Source organism: Choloepus didactylus, chromosome 7 (assembly GCF_015220235.1).
Source record: "Choloepus didactylus isolate mChoDid1 chromosome 7, mChoDid1.pri, whole genome shotgun sequence".
Lineage (NCBI taxonomy): Eukaryota > Metazoa > Chordata > Mammalia > Pilosa > Megalonychidae > Choloepus > Choloepus didactylus.
In genome coordinates this window covers 41,784,989-41,807,202 of record NC_051313.1, presented here as the reverse complement: position 1 = coordinate 41,807,202, position 22,214 = coordinate 41,784,989, and the positions used below count along the sequence as shown (strand labels likewise).

Here is a 22,214-nt window from a genome sequence, read left to right as displayed (position 1 = left end):
ATCCTCATATTTATAAAATGTGGTGCAAACCTGAATGGAGAGTGATTATGGTCTCACTTGTATTTAACACTGTAAAGTGTTACTAAATGGTCTAATAGAAGAGAAAAAAAAATTAAAACCAGAAACATGTAAATGGGGTTCTTTTGACCATTCAACTGTGATGTCCCAGTAAGAACAAAAAATGATCGTCCATGGGAGAGCTAGACTTGAACCTAGCTCTGCCACTCACGAAACCTCAGGGAAGTCTTGGACTCTGCCCCTAGCTCCTCCCCTGTGTAGCAGGTACCTACCTCAGAGTCGCAGAACACCCAAAGAGTGTGCGCACTTCGTTTAAGTCCTGAAGGCTGCAGAGGCAAGGGCTCAATAAGAGCCAACAGTTTAACATTGGTTGATTGCTTAGGGTTTTATATCCATTTTCTCATTCAGTCTTCACACCAACCATGAGGCCTGGGGTATTATTCCCTCCATTTGACAGATGAGGAAACTGAGAGGTTAAGCAACTAATTCAACGTGGTAGAGCCGCTACTAGTAAATCCTGACTCTTTCCCCAGCATTAAGCAGCCACCCTACTTATTATTATTTAATAGAGGTGCTGGGATCTCATAGGGTCTCGACAAAAGTGGTTCCGTAAATTGCTAATTTAAAAGTAGACTGCAAGATGTCTCTCCCACTCGGGGTGCTCGCTCTCTCTCACCAACCCGCGCTCGCCTTCCTCTCCTCCAGGTCTTGCCCAGGCCCGCCCCTCCACTCCGCTAGCCCGCAGTCGCCCACGCCTCAGCATTTCTACGCATGCGTTGTCGGGGCCGCGCAGGCCCAGAGGCAGAGGAGTGCCCGGGGGCCCTCTCTCCCGGCTCCGCCCCGCCCGGCTCCGCCCGGCTCCGCCCCGCCTCTCCTCTTCCACCGCCGCCGCGGCAGTCTCCTGAAGGCTGAAAGGATGAGCTGAACTCCGCAGATGTTACGGCCTCCACCTCTTATTACAGGTGCTTTGGGTCAGGCCGGAAGCCCCCTTTCCTGCACCCACTCCCAGCTCCTTTCCTGGCCTGCTCCAACCTCCGGGCAGCGGCCTGACTCTGCAGGCAGGCGGCCCGGGCGGCGGCGGGAGGTAGCTTGTGTACCGTTACCATGGAGACGGCAGCCGACCCGGCGGAGAGGGCCGGCGAGCGGGGAGGTGATGCTGCCGCGCTCCGCCCTGGCCTGGACCCGGAGTGGAGCTGGCCTTGCTGTGGGTGGGGGAGCCGCTGGAGGTGCGGGACCTCCTGTCTCTCCCTTAGGACTGGGGAGAGAGGCAATGGGAGTGCCCTGTGCGTGCTCTGCGGGGTGCGACCACGGATCTCTGTTTTATTTCGGTGCACTGGGCCCTTAGCCAAGTGCGTGCTACTTAATAGAAGCTAAGTAAAATTTATTGAATGAAAGGGATGGTAGACCAACGGGCTTTGTCCAGGCAGACAGTGACCTGGCCAAGGTCACACAGAGCAAAAACTGATTGTCCTTGGGCTCTTTTGGGCAACAGATAGCGCCTTAATAAAAAAATAAAAATGTATGTGCAATGATATATGTAAAAATACATTGTACGTACATATAATGCCTTTTATGATCCGTTCCCACAAGTACCACAGCAGGTCTTCCGCCTTCCATCTCGCTCTGATTTAGAGTTATTTTACCTTGTTACAGAAGTACGTAGCACTCTTAATTGCATCCTATTTTATGAATCTCTAAGATTCTGATTAGTTGTTGACTTGACATAGGTGATAATAAAATGTTTGATACAAATTGTCCCTTTTCAAGGAAAGTTCCCACTGGCCTTTAAGTTTTGAAACTTCTAAAATACATGAAGATACTGAACTAACGTCATCCTCTTTTCCAATTTCTTTTTTAAAATGCACTTTTTCATTCATCTGAGAAATTTTCAATGTGTTCTTTTATCATGCAGCACTTGGGCAGTAATTGTTAATGCTTTGTAACGGCCTTGCTCTTAAGCAACATACTAAAAACATTTTACACGGATTATTTCATTTAATTTTCAAACAGTCTTATGAGGTAAGTACATATGATTCACCTTTTACAAATGAGGAAACAGGCTCAGAAATGTTAGAGGACTTGCTCAAGGTCACATCTCTGTGAGTGTCAGTGTGTTTGAACCCTTACTCTAGCATCTGGGCCCTTAACCACTGCCTCTTTGGATGCTCAAATTAACATGAAAGTAATTCAAAATCATGCAAAGAGTCCTTAGTATTTGATTTTCAGGTAACAGATAGAATGGAAATAGCCAGTCTTTCCTCTGTTGCAAATGACCTAACAGTGCTGTGTTGCATTTAGCAAGAAGGTTCTGGTTAAGGTGATTGTTGGCAGCAAAGGTAAAAGATACCTAAAAAATAATTTGTTATAAACTTGTGTACATTATGGCTTTGGAGTTTTCCCCAAAACAGTAAGAAATATTTTGTTAAAAAAATCGAAGGTCTCCAGTTTCAAATTTCCTCCTGCCTGCGGTCTTCAACCTTGGGAAGTCCTTTTATACCCCACAAACTAAGGACAGTGTGATGCAGGACAGAACTCAACCTCTTCTTTCTCCTCAAAGTCCTCTTCTCCTGTTTTCCCCCTTCTTTTTAAAAGGCCCTCTCACTCTTCTGCCTCCCTAGGTTTGCATACTCACTGTCTCCTCTGCCCCTTCCTCTTCTCTCAGATACCTGGTCCTGTTGGTTCTTATGTTCTTGGTCTACCTCACTTGTTCTCATCGCTCTTCTTACTCCTTTTTTCACCCTCACTCCTGTATTTCAGGCTTGCAATACCTCATTCACCATTCACAACATTTATTGAGCCTTACTCTGTGCCAGGCAATGGCAAGTACAGGCAAGAAAGAGAAAGGGGGCTAAATTTGAACTCATATTACCACATGGCCTGAAGAGACAGATGCCATTTGAAATAAACTCCAGCATGCTCTCATAAATCCACTATATGAAATATCTTTAAGTAAAGAAACAAATGCAGCCTTCATCTGGAAATTTCTTGTTTGTGGTCTGTGTTTGGAAGTGGAGCCCAGTGATTAGGCAAGTGCTGACTTTCAGTTGTGCTTCACATGGAGGGTGGGGTTCTAACCCAGAGAAAGGTCTGGTTCGAACAGTGTGGGAGAAATGCCCCACTTAGGAAGCCTTCCTTGAGGAAGTCACTGCTAAGAGTTACGTGGGTGAAGATAAAAGAACTGCCTAGTTTTGCCGCTTGTATTCTCTTCCCTCCTTTCCATCCTGCCTACCTCTACTGGATCATGCCATGTCTCACAATCATTTCTTTAATTTGCTCACCAGCTTTTATATAATTTCTTGATCTGTCATTTAGTTCTCTCTGTAGTCTGGCTCCAAACTGTGTTTCCAGAGTTCCCTCTTATCTAGCACATGTGCTGTGTGTTCCTGGTGCTCTGTTTTGGCTCACTTCTTCACTTTGCCGGAATTTCCTTCTCTACTCCAGCCCCAATGCCAGCCACGCCACTTGCCTGAGTTCAACTCTTTTTTTTGGAACACCAGCTAAAGCACCACCTCCTCCCAGAAGTCTACCTGATACCCTCTCCTGATCAGAAATCTCAAAAAGCGGTAGCCCTTTGTAATCAAATGGCACTTTATTTATTTTTTATTGCCTCCATCAGTTTCTACTTTGTATTAAAATCATTTGGGTGGAAGCAGAGCTGATACTCAGCTGGTATGGACCGAGAACTCTGCCCCAGTTGTAGAACTATTTGCATGTGTCTATATTAGTGGGTAATTTGCTGGAGCCTTGATACCTGCAAGTGCCCTACCTCCCACTACCCCATCTAGTGGGTAAATGGTTTGAATATCATGTCTGGGTATTTGTGATAGCACCCTCCTTTTTTTTGCTACTGATTCTTTCTACCTCAGAAAATTGTGGGGATTAATTGAGATAAACATACTCTAGAGTACTTAGGACAGAGCTTGGTATTAAATTAAATGTTTAACTAGCATTAGTGGTCCTTCTTGCCTGATCAGAAGGTAGTATTTTATTCTTTATTGTGTTCCCACAGATCTAAGTGGAGGGTTCTCCGCACACAGGAAACACTTAATAAATACTAGTTGAATGAATTTACTGCAGTTGTCAGAATTTCTAAAAGTTAAAATGTCTGTGGTACTATTGTGTTCTAATTCACGTATACATTAGTATAAATAGACAAGCTTTCAAACGCTGAGTGATTGTTTATCGAATTGGTAAATGACATCTATAATAAGAATTTGTAATTGAACAATTACAAATTTAAAGAAAAAACATCCTCCCCCCAAATAAACCACTTCTAAATCAGTTCATTTTTGGTTTTAAATATTTCCATGTTTGATTTTGTTAATGATACATTAATATTAATATAATAGTAATATATTAACTGTGAAAATTTATGCTATTGAACTAGTTTCTCCAGCATAATGGTTAAAGTGAGATTTGTAGGGGAGAGGAAGTGGTGAGGAAGTGTTAGAATTTACAGACAAAAAGAGTTTTAAGCCCATTGTCTACATTGTTTTTACCAGTGTTTGATCAGTCTAAATTCCTGTATGCCCAAATAATTTACAAAATTCTTTGAATCTGACCTGAATAAATGTTCCTGCTTTGTTACTCTATGAAAGAGCTTAGTTTTCAATGGAAACTAAGATACAGCCAGAGAGACCCTGAAGTCCATGTTATTCCTCCAAAGTACCTTCTCCAATGTTTATTATGTTTGCCAGAATCTAGTTAGTGCCATGTAGGATCAAAGAGGTCTCAAACCTGATTTGGGAACTGGGAGAAACCTGTTCATTGTAGAAACTTCTTGTAAGTGGTGTGATTTCTTGCTGCAATGGAACTTTTAAACCAAACCAACCAACCTGTCATAGCTATTTAAATTAGATGTCATGGGACTGAATTTATGTTATGCATGTAAAAATAAATTATATATATATATTATCCTTTACACATTTTTAATAATTAACATTGAATATTTTTGAATAAAGAGCCAATCGTATCTGAAGTATTAGAAGTAAAATGTACTGGGCCTGCCATAGTCTTGTTTTTCTTTAAAAACTTTTTATTGTAGTGACATTTATATAACTCAAAATTTCCTATTTTAACAAACTTTCAAGTGTACAATTCAGTAGTATTAATTACATTCACAATATTGTGCTATTGTCACCAATATACATTTCCCCAACTTTTTCATCGCCTCAAACAGAAATTTTTTACCCATTAAGCAATAACTCTCTCTTCCCCTTTCAGAACCCTGGTAACCTATAATCTATCTGTCTTTATGAAATTTGTTTCTTCTAGGTATTTCCTATAAGCAAGATCATAAAATATTTGTATTGGTATGTCTGACTTATTTCATTCAGCGTGATGTCTCAAGGCTCATTTATGTTGCAGCATGCATCAAGAACTTCATTCCTTTTAACAGCTGAATAATATTCCATTGTGTTTATATACCACATATTGTTTCTCCATTCATCTGTTGATGGACCCTTGGGTTGCTTCTACCTGTGGTTATTATGAATAATGCTTCTGTAAGCATTGGTATACTTATATCTGTTTGAGTCCCTGCTTTCAATTCTTTTGGGTATATACCAAGAAGTGGGATTGCCAGGTCATATGGTAATTCTATTTTCAACTTTCTGAGGAACCACCAAACTGATTCCCACAGTGGCTGCACCAATTTATGATGCCACCATCAACGATGTATAAGGGTTCCTGTTTCTCATCACCAAAACTTATTATTTTCTGTTTTGTTACTAGTAGCCATCCTAGTGGGTATGAGGTGGTATCTCATTGTGGTTTCGATTTGCATTTCTCTGATAACCAATGATGTGGAGCATCTTTCCACGTGCTTATTGGCCATTTGTATATCTCCTTTGGAGAAATGTCTATTCAAGTCCTTTGCCCATTTTTAAATTGGGTTATTTGTCTTTTTGTTCTTGACTTGTAGCAGATCTTTCTATATTCTGGATCAGATATATGGTTAGCAATTAGTTTCTCCCATTCTGTAGGTTGTCTTTTCACTTTTTTGATAGTGTCCTTTGATGTACAAAAGTTTTTAATTTTGATGAAGTCCACTTTATTTTTTCTTTTGTTGCTCATGCTTTTGGTGTCATATCTAAGAAATCACTACCAAATCCAAGGTTTCTTCTAGGAGTTTTATGGTTTTAGCTTTTGTGTTTAGGTCCTTGATCAATTTAGTGTTAATTTTTATATATTGTGTCAGATAGGGATCCAACTTCATTCTTTTGCAAGTGGATATCATGTTTTCCCAGCACTATTGAAGAGTGTTCCAGTTTGCTAATGCTGCCATTTTGCAAAATACCAGAAATGAATTGGCTCTTATAAAGGGGGTTTATTTGGTTACAAAGTTATAGTCTTAAGGCTATAAGGTGTCCAAGGTAAGGCATCAACAATAGGGTACCTTCACTGAAGGATGGCCAATGGCATCTGGAAAACCTCTGTTAGCTGGGAAGGCACGTGGCTGGCATCTGCTCTGGAGTTCTGGTTTCAAAATGGCTTTCTCCCAGGATGTTCCTCTCTAGGTGTCTGGGGGTATTCTCTTAGTTTCTCCCAGGCAAACTCCAGGCTAGCAAAAGTCGACTTTTAATGGCGGTCTCCAAAATGTCTGTCTCAGCTGCAGCTTCTCTGAAATCCTTCTGTCTGTGAGCTTTTTTATAGGGCCCCAGCAATTAAATCAAGACCCGTTTGTATGGGTGGGGTCCATATCTCCACGGAAATAATCTAATAAAATGTTTCACTCACAGTTGATTGAGTCACTTCTCTATGAAAACACTCAATCAAAGGATTCCAACCTAATCAACACTAATTCATCTGCCCCCACAAGACTGCATCAAAGAATATGTCTTTTTCTGGGGGATATAATATATACAAACCGGCACAAAGAGATTGTTCTTTCACCAATTAATGTAGTTGGCACCCTTGTCAACAATCAGTTGGCCATAGATATATGTTTTTTTTTCCTGGACTTTCAATTCTATTCCGTTGTTCTAGATGTTTATATTTATACCAGTACTGCACTGTTTTAATTACTGTGGCTTTATAGTAAGTTTTGAAATCAGTAAGTATGAGACCTCCGTCTTTGTTCTTCCTTTGCAATATTGATTTGACTCTTTAGGGCCCCTTGCAATTCCAAATCAATTTGAGGATTGGCTTTTCCATTTCTGTAAAATTGGCTGCTGCTGGGGTTTTGATAATTATTGCATTGAATTTGTAGATTGCTTTGGCAAGCATTGACATCTTAATAATATTACGTCTTCCTGTCCACAAACACGGGATATCTTCCCATTAATTTAGTTGTTCTTTAATTTCTTTCAGCAGTATTTTGTAGTTTTTGGTGTACAGGTCCTTCACCTCCTTGGTTAAATTTATTCCTAGGTGTTTTATTCTTTCAGGGGCTATTGTGAATGGAATTGATTTTTAATTTGTATTTCACAATATTCTTTGCATAGTTTTTGATAGATGTATTAAAGTACATTATTTTGGAGACTTTGCTTAACAAATTCAAAATTATGTATCAAAAATTCCTATTAGAGTATTGCTTATCCAGTGATTTTTTCCTATTTTACCTCAACACCTGGCCTTTCCATATGACAACAGTGACATACTGTTTGCAGTTTTCATCTTACTGTTTTTCCTCAGAAAACTTCGAGTGGGGCCTGGGTAGAACTAAACAGATGTTGTTGTTGTCTCTTGTTATATAACAGCTTACTGTATAGAATCATAATATGGTAAATCATCTTTATTTGTTTAAGGAATCACCTGTTGATATCTTTCACTTATGGAAATGGAGTTGTTTTAATTTCCTTGGACATATGTCACAAAACAATTTTTTTTTGCAGGAGTTATTCTAAAATTCCAAAACTGAATTATATGAAGACATAGGAATTATATGAATAATTTCTAGACCTCTTTCTCCATGGAGATGCAACATTTTTTAGGAGGGTTTTTTTTTTTAATGAACAGCTAATGTCATATACTAAATAGAATTAAGTTTTAAACATCTGGACTATTTTAAAGTTTAGAGCTGTCTGAGTTCTCTTGTCAAGTTACCCAGGCGTGTGTGGGGACTCCCCAGCATTTGAGAAGGAGCTGCATTCTCATGGCCTTTGTGCAGGACTTTATCTCTTTAACTGAGCAGATGGCCCAGGAAAGGATCATTTGATATTGATATTTGATATTTGTCCATTTAGGATATTCTCTCTAATTGAAGATGATTTGAACCAGTTCCTTCAGGTATATCATGAACAAATAAGGTTTACTGTAAAAGCAGATGTAGTTTGGAAGTAGGCCCCATTTTGTGTGGAAGGCAGTGGGGAAGAAAAGAAAACTCGAGTTAAAAATTTTTAACAGAACTCCAATGCTATTCTTTTATATTGGAGAATATGAGATGATTATCTCTTCCTATTCTGTCCTGTTTGATGGTTTATCTTCTTTGTCTCCAAGGTTTAGCTTTCATCCTGATTTCCTTCTCTGTACAACTTTTCCCTCAACTATTCCTGTAGGCCTAACTGTGCATATCAACCTATATTTTTTGAGAGCTGTTCTTCCATCTTAACCCACTTGCCTATTGGGTTTTTCATTAAAAATTGTTCATGGTTTTTTTTCCCAAGTTGAATATAGTGGGCTGGTTTAAAGATGTATGGATGGGTTTAAGCATGCCTATCTAAATTAGTGGATACAAGTAGTTATTTTCTACCATATATTTGCAGTGTGTGGTGTCTACCTGAAGCACATTTTACTTTAAAAGGAAAGATGCTGTCTCCAAATGATAAGAAGTTAGAGAAACTGGATCCATTTTATCAGCCGTCAATGTCCAAGCAGAAGACAAGCGCAGAAATCATAAGTGAAGCACGAAATACATTAAGAACAGTGAGAACTCAAAGACCATTTACACCACGGGAAGACCAAAGAAAACTATTTGGACCTTCATCTTCAAGAACATCAGAAAATAGACCTCCTTCCTCCTTCAGGTATGTGACATTTCTCTTTCATGTACTTTCAAATATTTAAGCCACCAAAAGACATTTCCCCTTAAGTCTAGTTATAGATAGCTGTTTTTAAAGTGACTTCTGCTAATTCTATCCCTGTAGCTGTTCAGAATTCCCAAAGATAACCCAAAACCTTGAGTCCAGAAGTTGCTTATAGTGGTTGTCATACCAACTATATAAAGAGATTTGAACAAAGTTTAAAAAAAAATCACTATAAATATTTCTTCTTTTCATTATTCAATATTTTTTTAATCCTCGTAAAAGCAGTAAAAGGCCTGGTTAATAAAGTGTTTTAAGTACCATAAAATTTTTACATTGCTTCTTCCTGGATGTTTATATGTTGAATGCTTTTCCTTGTTTTTGCTGGAGTTAACTACCTTATACTGGAAATAAAAGAAATAATTATTCACAAATTAATTTCTTCACTGTTTCTTATGCTAGCCTCCATGCGTCCAGTTTTGAATCACCCGATTCAAGGCCTATCTCTGGCACACGTCTCAGTCCCCTAGAGCTTGTGAGTACTTTATATTATCAAGTATTGTAAAAGAAAATTAATTGTCCCAAAATACTTGAAATCATCACTTTGATATGCTAAGAAAATGACCAAATAGACCTAACTTTACTAATAATTTAATATGAAAACAGATTCTTTTATACTGTTTGAAATGTAATGATTAGTATCGAATAAAACACTTCTATAATTTACCTATAGTTTGACAATAGAGGATTTTAAAAAATATTTAGTAACTTGGTGAAGAGATAGTTTCATAATGTTTTGTTTTTTAAAAGTGGTTACATGTATGTAAATTATTTTTTTATAAATTATTTCAACAGGTATACATACACATAAATTATACATACATGAACATAAAGAGGCAAATATTTCTGCTTACTTTCAAATTTCTGAACAGCACTTGCTCTTGCTGCTCCCAAATGTATGGATAATCTCATTACTTCCCACTAAGGGGAACACCAAGGGGGAGGAGACTTTGGCTCCTCTGTCCTCTCACCCTCACCACACATCCATGTTTCTGTCCCGGCTGCTCCTCCCAATATAGAGCTATCATAATTTTGATTAGATCCATTTTCTCTAACTATGATTATACAAGTCCTGTTCACAGAGGAGCCTTGAATTAATAATGGTTAATGATGGTTACTTTTCTTTCCCTGCACCACTTTTTGTTTTCCCTGGGGTTACTAATTGCCATGCTTTTTTAGTTTTTTATTTACTTACTGCTCTTTCAATCCAAACTCTGACCCTAGTAGTTACATCCTCCTTTGATTTGTTCAGGCAGATGAGGGACTCCATCGATTTCCTCCTCAGAGAATTCTCCTCTCATGCATCCAGACCCCTTGCTTGGGCAGCTGATGCACCAGCTTTCTTTGGGCAGGTGCCCCTCACCCTCCTGCTGGCGGTCCTGTTTCCTGTACCCCAAGTCTTTCCTGATTTACTCCGGTTTTCACGGACCACTTCCTCCAATAGCCTCTTTTTTTTTTTTTTTTTTTTTTTTTCATACAAAACAAATTGTACTTTCGATTGTTTACAGTACCATTACATAGTTGTACATTCATCACCTAAATCAATCCCTGACACCTTCATTAGCACACACACAAAAATAACAAGAATAATAATTAGAGTGAAAAAGAGCAATTGAAGTAAAAAAGAACACTGGGTACCTTTGTCTGTTTGTTTGCTTCCCCTACTTTTCTACACATCCATCCATAAACTAGACAAAGTGGAGTTTGGTTCTTATGGCATTCCCAATCCCACTGTCACCCCTCATAAGCTACATTTTTATACAACTGTCTTCGAGATTCATGGGTTCTGGGTTGTAGTTTAATAGTTTCAGGTATCCACCACCAGCTACCCCAATTCTTTAGAACCTAAAAAAGGTTGTCTAAAGTGTGCGTAAGAGTGCCCACCAGAGTGATCTCTCGGCTCGTTTTGGAATCTCTCTGCCACTGAAGCTTATTTCATTTCCTTTCACATCCCCCTTTTGGTCAAGAAGATGTTCTCCATCCCACGATGCCGGGTCTACATTCCTCCCCGGGAGTCATATTCCACGTTGCCAGGGAGATTCACTTCCCTGGGTGTCTGATCCCACGTAGGGGGGAGGGCAGTGATTTCACCTTTCAAGTTGGCTTAGCCAGAGAGAGAGGGCCACATCTGAGCAACAAAGAGGCATTCAGGAGGAGACTCTTAGGCACAAATACAGGGAGGCCTAGCCTCTCCTTTGCAGCAACCGTCTTCCCAAGGGTAAAACTTATGGTAGAGGGCTCAACCCATCAAACCACCAGTCCCCTATGTCTGTGGTCATGTTAGCAACCATGAAGGTGGGGTAGGCAAATACCCCTGCATTCTCCACAGGCTCTTCAAGGGGGCACTACATCTTTTTTTTTTTTTTTTTTTTTTTCCTTGTTTGTCTTTTTTCTTTTTTTTTTTTTTTTTTTAACTTTCCCTTCTTTTTTAAATCAACTGTATGAAAAAAAAAGTTAAAAAGAAAACAAACATACAATAAAAGAACATTTCAAAGAGACCATAACAAGGGAGTAAGAAAAAGACAACTAACCTAAGATAACTGCTTAACTTCCAACATGTTCCTACTTTACCCCAAGAAAGTTACCTAATATAGCAACATTTCAGTGAACTTGTTCCTACTACATCCATCAGAAACCAACAGACCACAGTCATTTCTGGGCATCCCCAGAACGCTAAATAGCCTATCTGTTCTTCTTGGATTATTGTTCCCCCTTCCTTAATTGCTCTCTACTGCTAGTTCCCCTACATTCTACATTCTAAACCATTTGTTTTACATTTTTCAAAGTTCACATTAGTGGTAGCATATAATATTTCTCTTTTTGTGCCTGGCTTATTTCGCTCAGCATTATGTCTTCAAGGTTCATCCATGTTGTCATATGTTTCACCAGATCGTTCCTTCTTACTGCCGCGTAGTATTCCATCGTGTGTATATACCACATTTTATTTATCCACTCATCCGTTGAAGGACATTTGGGTTGTTTCCATCTCTTGGCAATTGTGAATAATGCTGCTATGAACATTGGCGTGCAGATATCTGTTCGTGTCACTGCTTTCCGATCTTCCGGGTATATACCGAGAAGTGCAATCGCTGGATCGAATGGTAGCTCTATATCTAGTTTTCTAAGGAACTGCCAGACTGACTTCCAGAGTGGCTGAACCATTATACAGTCCCACCAACAATGAATAAGAGTTCCAATTTCTCCACATCCCCTCCAGCATTTGTAGTTTCCTGTTTGTTTAATGGCAGCCATTCTAACCGGTGTTAGATGGTATCTCATTGTGGTCTTAATTTGCATCTCTCTAATAGCTAGTGAAGCTGAACATTTTTTCATGTGTTTCTTGGCCATTTGTATTTCCTCTTCAGAGAACTGTCTTTTCATATCTTTTGCCCATTTTATAATTGGGCTGTCTGTACTATTGTCATTGAGTTGTAGGATTTCTTTGTATATGCAAGATATCAGTCTTTTGTCAGATACATGGTTTCCAAAAATTTTTTCCCATTGAGTTGGCTGCCTCTTTACCTTTTTGAGAAATTCCTTTGAGGTGCAGAAACTTCTAAGCTTGAGGAGTTCCCATTTATCTATTTTCTCTTTTGTTGCTTGTGCTTTGGGTGTAAAGTCTAGGAAGTGGCCTCCTAATACAAGGTCTTGAAGATGTTTTCCTACATTATCTTCTAGGAGTTTTATGGTACTTTCTTTTATATTGAGATCTTTGGTCCATTTTGAGTTAATTTTTGTGTAGGGGGTGAGGTAGGGGTCCTCTTTCATTCTTTTGGATATGGATATCCAACTCTCCCAGCCCCATTTGTTGAAAAGACCATTATGGCTCAGTTCGGTGACTTTGGGGGGCCTTATCAAAGATCAGTCGGCCATAGATCTGAGGGTCTATCTCTGAATTCTCAATTCGATTCCATTGATCTATATGTCTATCTTTGTGCCAGTACCATGCTGTTTTGGCAACTGTGGCTTTATAATAAGCTTCAAAGTCAGGGAGTGTAAGTCCTCCCACTTCGTTTTTCTTTTTTAGAGTGTCTTTAGCAATTCGAGGCATCTTCCCTTTCCAAATAAATTTGATAACTAGCTTTTCCAAGTCTGCAAAGTAGGTTGTTGGAATTTTGATTGGGATTGCATTGAATCTGTAGATGAGTTTGGGTAGAATTGACATCTTAATGACATTTAGCCTTCCTATCCATGAACATGGAATATTTTTCCATCTTTTAAGGTCCCCTTCTATTTCTTTTAGTAGAGTTATGTAGTTTTCTTTGTATAGGTCTTTTACATCTTTGGTTAAGTTTATTCCTAGGTACTTGATTTTTTTAGTTGCTATTGAAAATGGTATCTTTTTCTTGAGTGTCTCTTCAGTTTGTTCATTTCTAGCATATAGAAACATTACTGACTTATGTGCATTAATCTTGTATCCTGCTACTTTGCTAAATTTGTTTATTAGCTCTAGTAGGTGTATTGTCGATTTCTCAGGGTTTTCTAGATATAAGATCATATCATCTGCAAACAATGACAGTTTTACTTCTTCTTTTCCAATTTGGATGCCTTTTATTTCTTTGTCTTGCCGGATTGCCCTGGCTAGCACTTCCAGGACAATGTTGAATAACAGTGGTGACAGCGGGCATCCTTGTCTTGTTCCTGATCTTAGAGGGAAGGCTTTCAGTCTCTCACCATTGAGTACTATGCTGGCTGTGGGTTTTTCATATATGCTCTTTATCATGTTGAGGAAGTTTCCTTCAATTCCTACCTTTTGAAGTGTTTTTATCAAAAAGGGATGTTGGATTTTGTCAAATGCTTTTTCAGCATCTATTGAGATGATCAATTGATTTTTCCCTTTCGAGTTTTTAATGTGTTGTAATACATTGATTGTTTTTCTTATGTTGAACCATCCTTGCATGCCTGGAATGAACCCCACTTGGTCATGGTGTATGATTTTTTTAATGTGTCTTTGGATTCGATTTGCAAGTATTTTGTTGAGGATTTTTGCATCTATATTCATTAGGGAGATTGGCCGGTAGTTTTCCTTTTTTGTAGCATCTTTGCTTGGTTTTGGTATTAGATTGATGTTAGCTTCATAAAATGAGTTAGGTAGTGTTCCATTTTTTTCAATGTTTTGAAAGAGTTTGAGTAAGATTGGTGTCAGTTCTTTCTGGAAAGTTTGGTAGAATTCCCCTGTGAAGCCATCTGGCCCTGGGCATTTATTTGTGGGAAGATTTTTGATGACTGATTGGATCTCTTTGCTTGTGATGGGTTGGTTGAGGTCTTCTATTTCTTCTCTGGTCAGTCTAGGTTGTTCATATGTTTCCAGGAAATTGTCCATTTCTTCTACATTATCCAGTTTGTTGCCATACAGTTGTTCATAATATCCTCTTATAATTTTTTTAATTTCTTCAGGATCTGCAGTTATGTTACCTTTTTCATTCATTATTTTGTTTATATGGGTCTTCTCTCTTTTGATTTTGTCAGTCTAGCTAGGGGCTTGTCAATCTTGTTGATCTTCTCAAAGAACCAACTTTTGGTGATATTTATCCTTTCTATTGTTTTTTTGTTCTCTATGTCATTTATTTCTGCTTTAATCCTTGTTATTTCTTTTCTTGTACTTGGTTTAGGATTGGTTTGCTGTTCATTTTCTAGCTTCTTCAGTTGATCCATTAGTTCTTTGATTTTGGCTCTTTCTTCCTTTTTAATATATGCGTTTAGTGCTATAAATTTCCCCCTTAGCACTGCTTTTGCTGCATCCCATAGGTTTTGGTATGTTGTGTTCTCATTTTCATTCGTCTCTATATATTTAGCAATTTCTCTTGCTATTTCTTCTTTAAACCCACTGATTGTTTAGGAGTGTGTTGTTTAACCTCCAGGTATTTGTGAATTTTCTAAGTCTCTGATGGTTATTGACTTCTAATTGTATTCCATTGTGGTCAGAGAATGTGCTTTGAATAATTTCAATCTTTTTAAATTTATTGAGGCTTGTTTTATGTCCCAGCATATGATCTATTCTGGAGAAAGTTCCATGAGCACTAGAAAAGTATGTGTATCCTGGTGATTTGGGATGTAATGTCCTGTAGATGTCTGTTAAATCTAATTCATTTATCAGATTGTTTAGGTTTTCAGTTTCCTTATTGGTCTTCTGTCTGGTTGATCTATCTATAGGAGAGAGTGATGTGTTGAAGTCTCCCACAATTATTGTGGAAACATCAATTGCTTCCTTTAGTTTTTCCAATGTTTCTCTCATGTATTTTGTGGCACCTTGATTGGGTGCATAGACATTTACGATTGTTATTTCTTCTTGCTGAATTGCCCCTTTTATTAGTATGTAGTGGCCTTCTTTGTCTCTCAAAACATCCCTGCATTTGAAGTCTATTTTATCTGAGATTAATATTGCTACACCTGCTTTCTTTTGGCTGTAGCTTGCATGAAATATTTTTTTCCATCCTTTCACTTTCAGTTTCTTTGTGTCCCTGTGTCTAAGATGAGTCTCTTGTATGCAACATATTGATGGTTCATTTTTTTTGATCCATTCTGCGAATCTATATCTTTTAATTGGGGAGTTTAATCCATTTACATTCAACGTTAAAACCGTGAAGGCATTTCTTGAATCGGCCATCTTATCCTTTGGATTATGTTTGCCATATTTTTCCCTCTCTCTATTAATATGCTTTATTGTACCCATACCGAATCTCTTTAGTACTGAACCTTTCTCCAGGTCTCTCTGTCCTGTCTTTGTTTCTCTGTCTGTAGGGCTCCCTTTAGTATCTCTAGTAGGGCAGGTCTCTTGTTAGCAAATTCTCTCAGCATTTCTTTGTCTGTGAAAAATTTAAGCTCTCCCTCAAATTTGAAGGAGAGCTTTGCTGGATAAAGTATTCTTGGCTGGAAATTCCTCTCACTCAGAATTTTAAATATATCATGCCACTGCCTTCTTGCCTCCATGGTGGCTGCTGAGTAATCACTACTTAGTCTTATGCTGTTTCCTTTGTATGTGGTGAATTGCTTTTCTCTTGCTGCTTTCAGAACTTGCTCCTTCTCTTCTGTGTTTGACAGTGTGATCAGTATATGTCTCGGAGTGGGTTTTTTTGGATTTATTCTATTTGGAGTTCGCTGAGCATTTATGATTTGTGTATTTATGTTGTTTAGAAGATTTGGGAAGTTTTCCCCAACAATTTCTTTGAATACTCTTCCTAGACCTTTACCCTTTTCTTCCCCTTCTGGGACACCAATGAGTCTTATATTCGGACGTTTCATATTATCTATCATATCCCTGAGGTCCATTTCGAGTTTTTCAATTTTTTTCCCCATTCTTTCTTTTATGCTTTCATTTTCCATTCTGTCATCTTCCAGGTCACTGATTCGTTGTTCAACTTCCTCTAGTCTTGTACTATGAGTGTCCAGAATCTTTTTAATTTGGTCAACAGTTTCTTTAATTTCCATAAGATCATCCATTTTTTTATTTAGTCTTGCAATGTCTTCTTTATGCTCTTCTAGGGTCTTCTTGATTTCCTTCATATCCCGTACTAGGGTCTCATTGTTCATCTTTAGTTCTTTGAGTAGCTGCTCTAGGTGGTGTGTCTCTTCTGGTCTTTTGATTTGGGTGCTTGGGCTTGGGTTATCCATATCGTCTGGTTTTTTCATATGCTTTATAATTTTCTGTTGTTTTTGGCCTCGTGGCATTTGCTGAACTTGATAGGGTTCTTTTAGGGTTTGTAGACCAGTTGAAGTCCTTATCTCTAATTTATCAGATCTACAGCTTCGTGGAGTACACTTTCTCTAACTAACCAGCAGGTGGCGTCCACGAGCCACCTGTTCTCCACAAGCCAGATCTCCCCTGCTTAGCCTTTTTGGTGAGTGGGGGAGTGAGTCTTGTGGGGCCCAATTGGTGTACCAAGCTTGCGTGTGTAGTTGGTGTTGCCTGCCCTGTATGTGGGGCGTGTTTCTGGGCAGTCGGGGAGGGGGGGTGGCCCTAACAATCAAATCTCCCTGATGATCCTAGAGTTTTAAAGCTGCTGCAATAGTCTAATCCTTCAGTTCAGTCCTGCCACAGTTTGTCTCTGCCACTGACCCACAAGTCTTTGGTATTGGCGTATGGCTCCTGAGACTTGCAAGTGGGCCCCTCTTCCAGGCTGTGCACCCCGGGTCCTCTGTTGAGGGATGACTGTGCTATGTCACAGGTGAGTGCCGTCCCCCCAGGGCAGTTCTGGGCTGCTGGGCTGTGTTGGGAGGCTCCCAGTCTGCTCAAATGATGGCTGAATGGGGCTCTGTTAATTCACACTGCTCCCCCTTCCCAGCTCTGGGACATTCAGCTGAGGTTGCAGGGAAGGCTAATGTCCACGCCCAGTTTTGTGGTGTGTGCCTGTTATTTGAAGCACTTCCGTCACACTGGGTTGTCTGGGGCAGCTCTGGGCTATGGGGCTGGCGATGAGCAGGAGTGTTTCCTGTCCACCAGGATGGTGGCTGTGAGCGGACACCCCCCTTTTCTTGGGAAGTTGTGTTGTTTAGTGAATTTTCTCAGCCACTGGAATATTGCCTTTTGTCTCAGAGCTCTCTTAGTTCTGCTCTTGACTTGACGTGCCCAAATTTCAATTCTTTGAAGCTTTCTGTATTGAGCTTCTTAGAGTAATTGTTTTAGAAAAAGCAAAAAGGATTTAAAAAAAAAAAAAAAGAAAAAAAAACGGCCCTCCTCAGAGATCTAATGGGTTATTGAAATGCTAATAGACAAAGCAATCAGGGCCATTAAGGAAAGGTGGACAGGGCAGAGAGATCAGCCTTGCTTCGGGATTTGCATATGCGCCTCAAGGCCTGATCTCCGCCCTTCCCCTTTCTGTGTTCACCAGAACTCGAAAAATCCTCTGCTTTTATTTTGGAGTTTTTCGTGTTGTTTTTTTTCTATGTCTGTCTCCTCTCTGCTGGGCTGGCTGCTCTCAGAGTCTCTGGTGTCTGGTCTCAGTCTATCTATGGTTGGAGTTTGAATCAGTAGAATGAGTTTCCCATAAGAGCAGCCACTGCAATTCTGCCTTCTCCTTCCCGGAGCTGACAGCCCCTCCTCCCCCGGGACTGAGCCTGGCAGGGAGGGGCGCGGGTCCCCTGGCCGCAAAAACTTACAGATTTCGCTGATCTCAGCAGTTCCACGTTTTCATGAGTGTTGTATGAAGTATGCCCAAAGACAGATTGCTCTGTGGTGTCCAGTCCACGCAGTTCCTGGCTTTTTACCTACTTTCCTGGAGGAGTAACTAAAACATACAGCTCACCAGTCTGCCATCTTGCCCCGCCCTCCCCTCCAATAGCCTCTTGAGAAAGGGTGCCTGGAAATTAAATTATTTGAGGCCTTGATTCCTTTCTGGAAGTTTTTTCTTCTCTGGACGTTTGTAGGATTTTTCTCTTCGTTTCCAATGTTAGAAAATTTCACAACAGGCCTTTGGGTAAGGTCCATTTTCATCCATTGTGCTGGACACTTGAAGGGCCCTTTCAGTGTGGAATCTCATGCCCTTTACCTCTAGGAAATGTCCTTGAATTACTGTGGTGGTGTCTTCCCCTCTATTCTATTCTTGCTTCCTGAAAATATGATTCAGATCTAATATCTCCTGGGCCCGTACTTCAATTTTCTTATTTTCTCTTTTCTGTTTCCCATATTTTTTTTGGAAGAGACTTTGTCTTCCGATCCCTTTATCGAATTTTTCTCATTTCTGCTATCATATTTTTAATTTCCAAAAACTCTTTTTTCCCCCTAAATGGTCTTGTTTTTAATATATTATCCAGTTCTTATTTCATGGTTGCTGTGTCTTATCTGAGTTTATTTAATGATGGTTTTGCCTTTTTAATTACATTTTCTTATCCCTTTGTAGTCTCTGTTGCATTTTTACATTTGTTTTGGTCTCTGTTTTTCATATTGGAGGCTTTCCTCTGATGTCTTAGATTTTTTGTTTGGCTGCTCTTAGGTAGGAGTAGGGAGCATGCACATAAGGTTGGTCAACCTATAAAGGATACTCCTACCCACACCCATGTTTAGGGAGATCTGGCTGTGCTGTGTTGTTGGTAAAACCCCCAGTGGCACTATCTTTAGAGTTTTCCTCTTGGGCTAGTCAGGTCATCTGCAGAAGTATCTTCCGAGCTATTACCTAAAGGATAAAGACTGATTTGCCTCCCAGGAACTAGGTAGGGGAAGAAGACAAGGGCTCCTAGCATTCAGTATGTAAATATTAAATTAATATCTATGTTCATAATAACTCAACCATGCCTGCTTACTCCAGGTCAGAGACCTTTTGTTTTACCCTTTCTAGCCAATAAACCTCCCGTCTTCTCCTGGAGTCAGTAGCCTGACTGCTTGGAGCTGTGAGGGAAGTCATTGTTTTAGATACAGACCCTCAGCCAGTCTTCCTTTTTTTAGTAACACCTCCTTTTATGTCCCTGCTTCCAGAAGTACCTGGTGATGCAAATTTCTTAGACTTTCAAGGAATTGGGGTGTCAGTCTGTCTTCTCAGTTTTATTACTGTATAGTGTGTGTGTTTGTGTGTGTGTCCTTGTTTTTGAGGAACTATTTGAAAGTAAGTTGCAGACATTATTTGACTTCATAAATAAAAATTTTATGCGAGCATCTCATACGAACAAGAACATTCTCCTGCATAACCACAATACCATTATCACAGCTAAGAAGATTAACATTACTTAGTACATATTCCATATACAAATGATCAGTTGTCCCCAAATGTATCTTACATTTTTATTTTTAAAGTACTCATCAGAATGATTCTTTGAGGAAGATTATAATTGTTCTTACATTGTAGATAACAAAAATAAGATCAGAAGAAAGTAAGAATGATCTGATATGCCATAAACAATTTACCAGCAGTTGTTGACGCATATCCTCTTATACTTACAACATTGGAAACCACTTGTTTTTGAGCCAGCTACCCTGTGAGCTCCTGTGTTTGGCAGCCAAATGGATCTACCTTGTTGTAGAGTGGCTCTTTATTCTATGATTCTGTGATTTTACTCCTATTAATTGTTTTCAGTGTTGCTGTAGTTTTTTGAGACTAATTCAGCTGGTCCTATTCTTTCCCCCAAATCTTTATTTCTAGAGTTACCCTTGTTCTTGACAACCTGGTCCCGTTCTTAGAATGCAGGATTAGGTATTAGGCTCAGATAATAAAAGTAAAATAAAAGTAGGCTAAGCAAGAGATGGAAACAACCCAAATGTCCTTCAACAGATGAGTGGATAAATAAAATGTGGTATATACACATGATGGAATACTACACGGCAGTAAGAAGGAATGATCTCGTGAAACATATGACAACATGGATGAACCTTGAAGACATAATGCTGAGCGAAATAAGCCAGGCACAAAAAGAGAAATATTATATGCTACCACTAATGTGAACTTTTAAAAATGTAAAACAAATGGTTTAGAATGTAGAATGTAGGGGAACTAGCGATAGAGAGCAATTAAGGAAGGGGGAACAATAATCCAAGAAGAACAGATTAGCTATCTTGGGTAAATTTAACATTCTGGGAATGCCCAGGAATGACTATGGTCTATTAATTTCTGATGGGTATAGTAGGAACAAGTTCACAGAAATGTTGCTGTATTAGGTTACTTTCTTGGGGTAGAGTAGGAACATGTTGGAAGTAAAGTAGTTATCTTAGGTTAGTTGTCTTTTTCTTACACCCTTGTTATGGTCTCTTTGAAATGTTCTTTTATTGTATATATTTTTTTAATTTTTAAAAAAAAATTTTTATTTTTCATACAGTTGATTTAGGAAAAAAGGAAAGTTAAAAAAAAAAAAGAACAAGGAAAAAAATATGCAGAGCCCTCTTGAGGAGCTGATGGAGAATGCAGGGGTATTGGCCTGCCCTACCTTGATGGTTGCTAACATGACCACAGACATAGGGGACTGGTGGTTTGATGGGTTGAGCCCTCTACCATAAGTTTTACCCTTGGGAAGACGGTTGCTGCAAAGGAGAGGCTAGGCCTCCCTATATTTGTGCCTAAGAGTCTCCTCCTGAATGCCTCTTTGTTGCTCAGATGTGGCCCTCTCTCTCTGGCTAAGCCAACTTGAAAGGTGAAATCACTGCCCTCCCCCCTACGTGGGACCAGACACCCAGGGGAGTGAATCTCCCTGGCAACGTGGAATATGACTCCCGGAGAGGAATGTAGACCCGGCATCGTGGGATGGAGAACATCTTCTTGACCAAAAGGGGGATGTGAAAGGAAATGAAATAAGCTTCAGTGGCAGAGAGATTTCAAAATGAGCCGAGAGATCACTCTGGTGGGCACTCTTACGCACACTTTAGACAACCTTTTTTAGGTTCTAAAGAATTGGGGTAGCTGGTGGTGGATACCTGAAACTATTAAACTACAACCCAGAACCCATGAATCTTGAAGACAATTGTATAAAAATGTGGCTTATGAGGGGGGACGGTGGGATTGGGGGGGCCATGGGGATCACACTCCCCTTTGTCTAGTTAGTGGATGGATGAGTGGAAAGGTGGGGGAAGGAAACAAACAAACAGACAGACAAAGGCACCCAGTGTTCTTTTTTACTTTAGTTGCTCTTTTTCACTTTAATTATTATTCTGGTTATTTTTGTGTGTGTGGTAATGAGGGTATCGGGGATTGATTTTGGTGATGAATGTACAACTATGTAATGGTACTGTGAACAATCAAATCTACAGTTTGTTTTGTATGACTGCATGATATGTGAATATATCTCAATAAAATGAATATTTAAAAAAAAAAGTAGGCTAAGAAATCCCCATGTTGAAGTAAAATCACTCCTTTAGTTTGAATTTTTTGTTGTTGTTTTTATAGTGGATTATGTGAATGTCTTAAGGTTATTACATTTTTCAAAAATTCAGTTTTTATTGAGATGTATTCACATACCATGCAATCATCTACGGTATACAATCAGCTGTTCACAGTACCATCATATAGTTGTGCATTCATCACCCCAATCTATTTTTGGACACTTTCCTTATACCTGAAAGAATAAAAATAAGAATAAAAAATAAAAGTAAAAAAGGACATCCAAGTCATCCCCCTCATCCCACCCTGTTTTTCATTTAGTATTTGTCCCCGTTTTTCTACTCATCCACCCATATACTGGATAAAGGGAGTGTGATCCACAAGGTTTTCACAATCACACTGTCACCCTGTGTAAGTTACATAGTTATATAATTGTCTT

General features: G+C 39.2%; 1 protein-coding gene across 1 annotated transcript in view; it reads left to right on the top strand.

The window, feature by feature from the left end:
- Nucleotides 1–856: 856 nt before the first annotated feature.
- Nucleotides 857–22,214, top strand: part of ARMC2 (armadillo repeat containing 2) — a 170,576-nt gene continuing 149,218 nt past the window's right edge. The window contains 3 exon segments of the mRNA XM_037844639.1: nt 857–980; nt 8,724–8,984; nt 9,444–9,516. Of these exon segments, the coding sequence (XP_037700567.1) occupies nt 8,767–8,984; nt 9,444–9,516 (291 nt within the window). The 5' untranslated portion in view covers nt 857–980; nt 8,724–8,766.